At 55.2% G+C, this 1,007-nt stretch overlaps 1 protein-coding gene across 1 annotated transcript in view; it reads right to left on the bottom strand.

The window, feature by feature from the left end:
• The window catches only part of ZC3HC1 (zinc finger C3HC-type containing 1), a gene marked incomplete at both ends in the record, with an annotated part of 1,936 nt that extends 1,122 nt beyond the window's left edge, over positions 1-814 (bottom strand). Inside the window, one exon of the mRNA XM_010165720.1 lies at positions 589-814. Within this exon, the coding sequence (XP_010164022.1) occupies positions 589-814 (226 nt within the window). The remainder of the gene's footprint in view (positions 1-588) is intronic.
• Between the last annotated feature and the right edge of the window lie 193 nt (positions 815-1,007).

Raw genomic sequence — 1,007 nt, 5'->3', positions numbered from 1 at the left:
CCCTCTCTGGGCAGCCTGTCCCAGGGCTCCAACACCCTCACAGGAAAGTTTTTCCTCATCTTCAGATGAAACTTCCTGTGTTCCAGTTTGTGCCCCTTGTCCTGTTACTGGGCACCACTGAAAAGAATCTGGCCCCATCCTCATGACACCCACCCTTTAGGTATTGATAACCATTGATGAGATCCCCTCTCAGTCTGCTCTTCTCCAGGCTAAGCAGCCCCAGCCCCCTCAGCCTTTCCTCAGCAGAGAGGTTCTCCATTCCCCTCACCATCTTTGTAACCCTTCACTGGACTCTCTCCAGTAGTTCCTTGTCTTTCTTGAACTGGGGAGCCCAGAACTGTACACAACACTCCAGATGTGGCCTCACCAGGGCACAGTAGAGAGGAAGAACTTCCCTGGACCTGCTGGTCACGCTCTTCTTAATGCCCCCCAAGCCTTCTTGGCCATGAGGGCACATTGCTTGCTCACCAAGATGAGCCTTTTTCAGGGTTAAAGGCAATGGACACCCAAACGACATCAATTTTGACTCGAGTGCCCCTGTATCACCCAGATCTCCCAAGATCACAGTTCAGTTGAGCTGGGACATACCTGCTCAGAGCCTGGAGGGAGTGTGTCTTGGCTCCGTGTGAGCATCCTGCGCGGAGACGTGGGCACGAGTGGTGAGCGCTCGGTGGGCGCTGGCAGAGAGCTGCTGGGGCTGCAGGAGTCCAGCTCCTGCCCCACAGACTCCAGCTGGTGAAAACCCCACAGTCCCACCTTCCTCATGCAGCGGGAGCAGGTGATCACAGAGAGCTGCACGGAGCCGGAGGCAGCACTGCAAGGACAGAGCCAAGTCAGAAGAGAATAGGTCAGGGACAAGCCTGGGCCCTTCCCCAAAATCCCAGCTTTCAGAACAGATGCAGGTATTTGTCAGAGCACAGGAATTGTCTCAGTCACAGGCACCTGAGCCAGCACATTTCAATGCATCAGTGCCCCTGGGCAGAATCCCAGAATGGCCTGGATTGGAA

This window comes from Antrostomus carolinensis, unplaced genomic scaffold (assembly GCF_000700745.2).
Source record: "Antrostomus carolinensis isolate BGI_N321 unplaced genomic scaffold, ASM70074v2 scaffold54273, whole genome shotgun sequence".
Lineage (NCBI taxonomy): Eukaryota > Metazoa > Chordata > Aves > Caprimulgiformes > Caprimulgidae > Antrostomus > Antrostomus carolinensis.
Note: the sequence above shows the minus strand (reverse complement) of the source record. Positions and strands in the feature narration are given on the sequence as shown.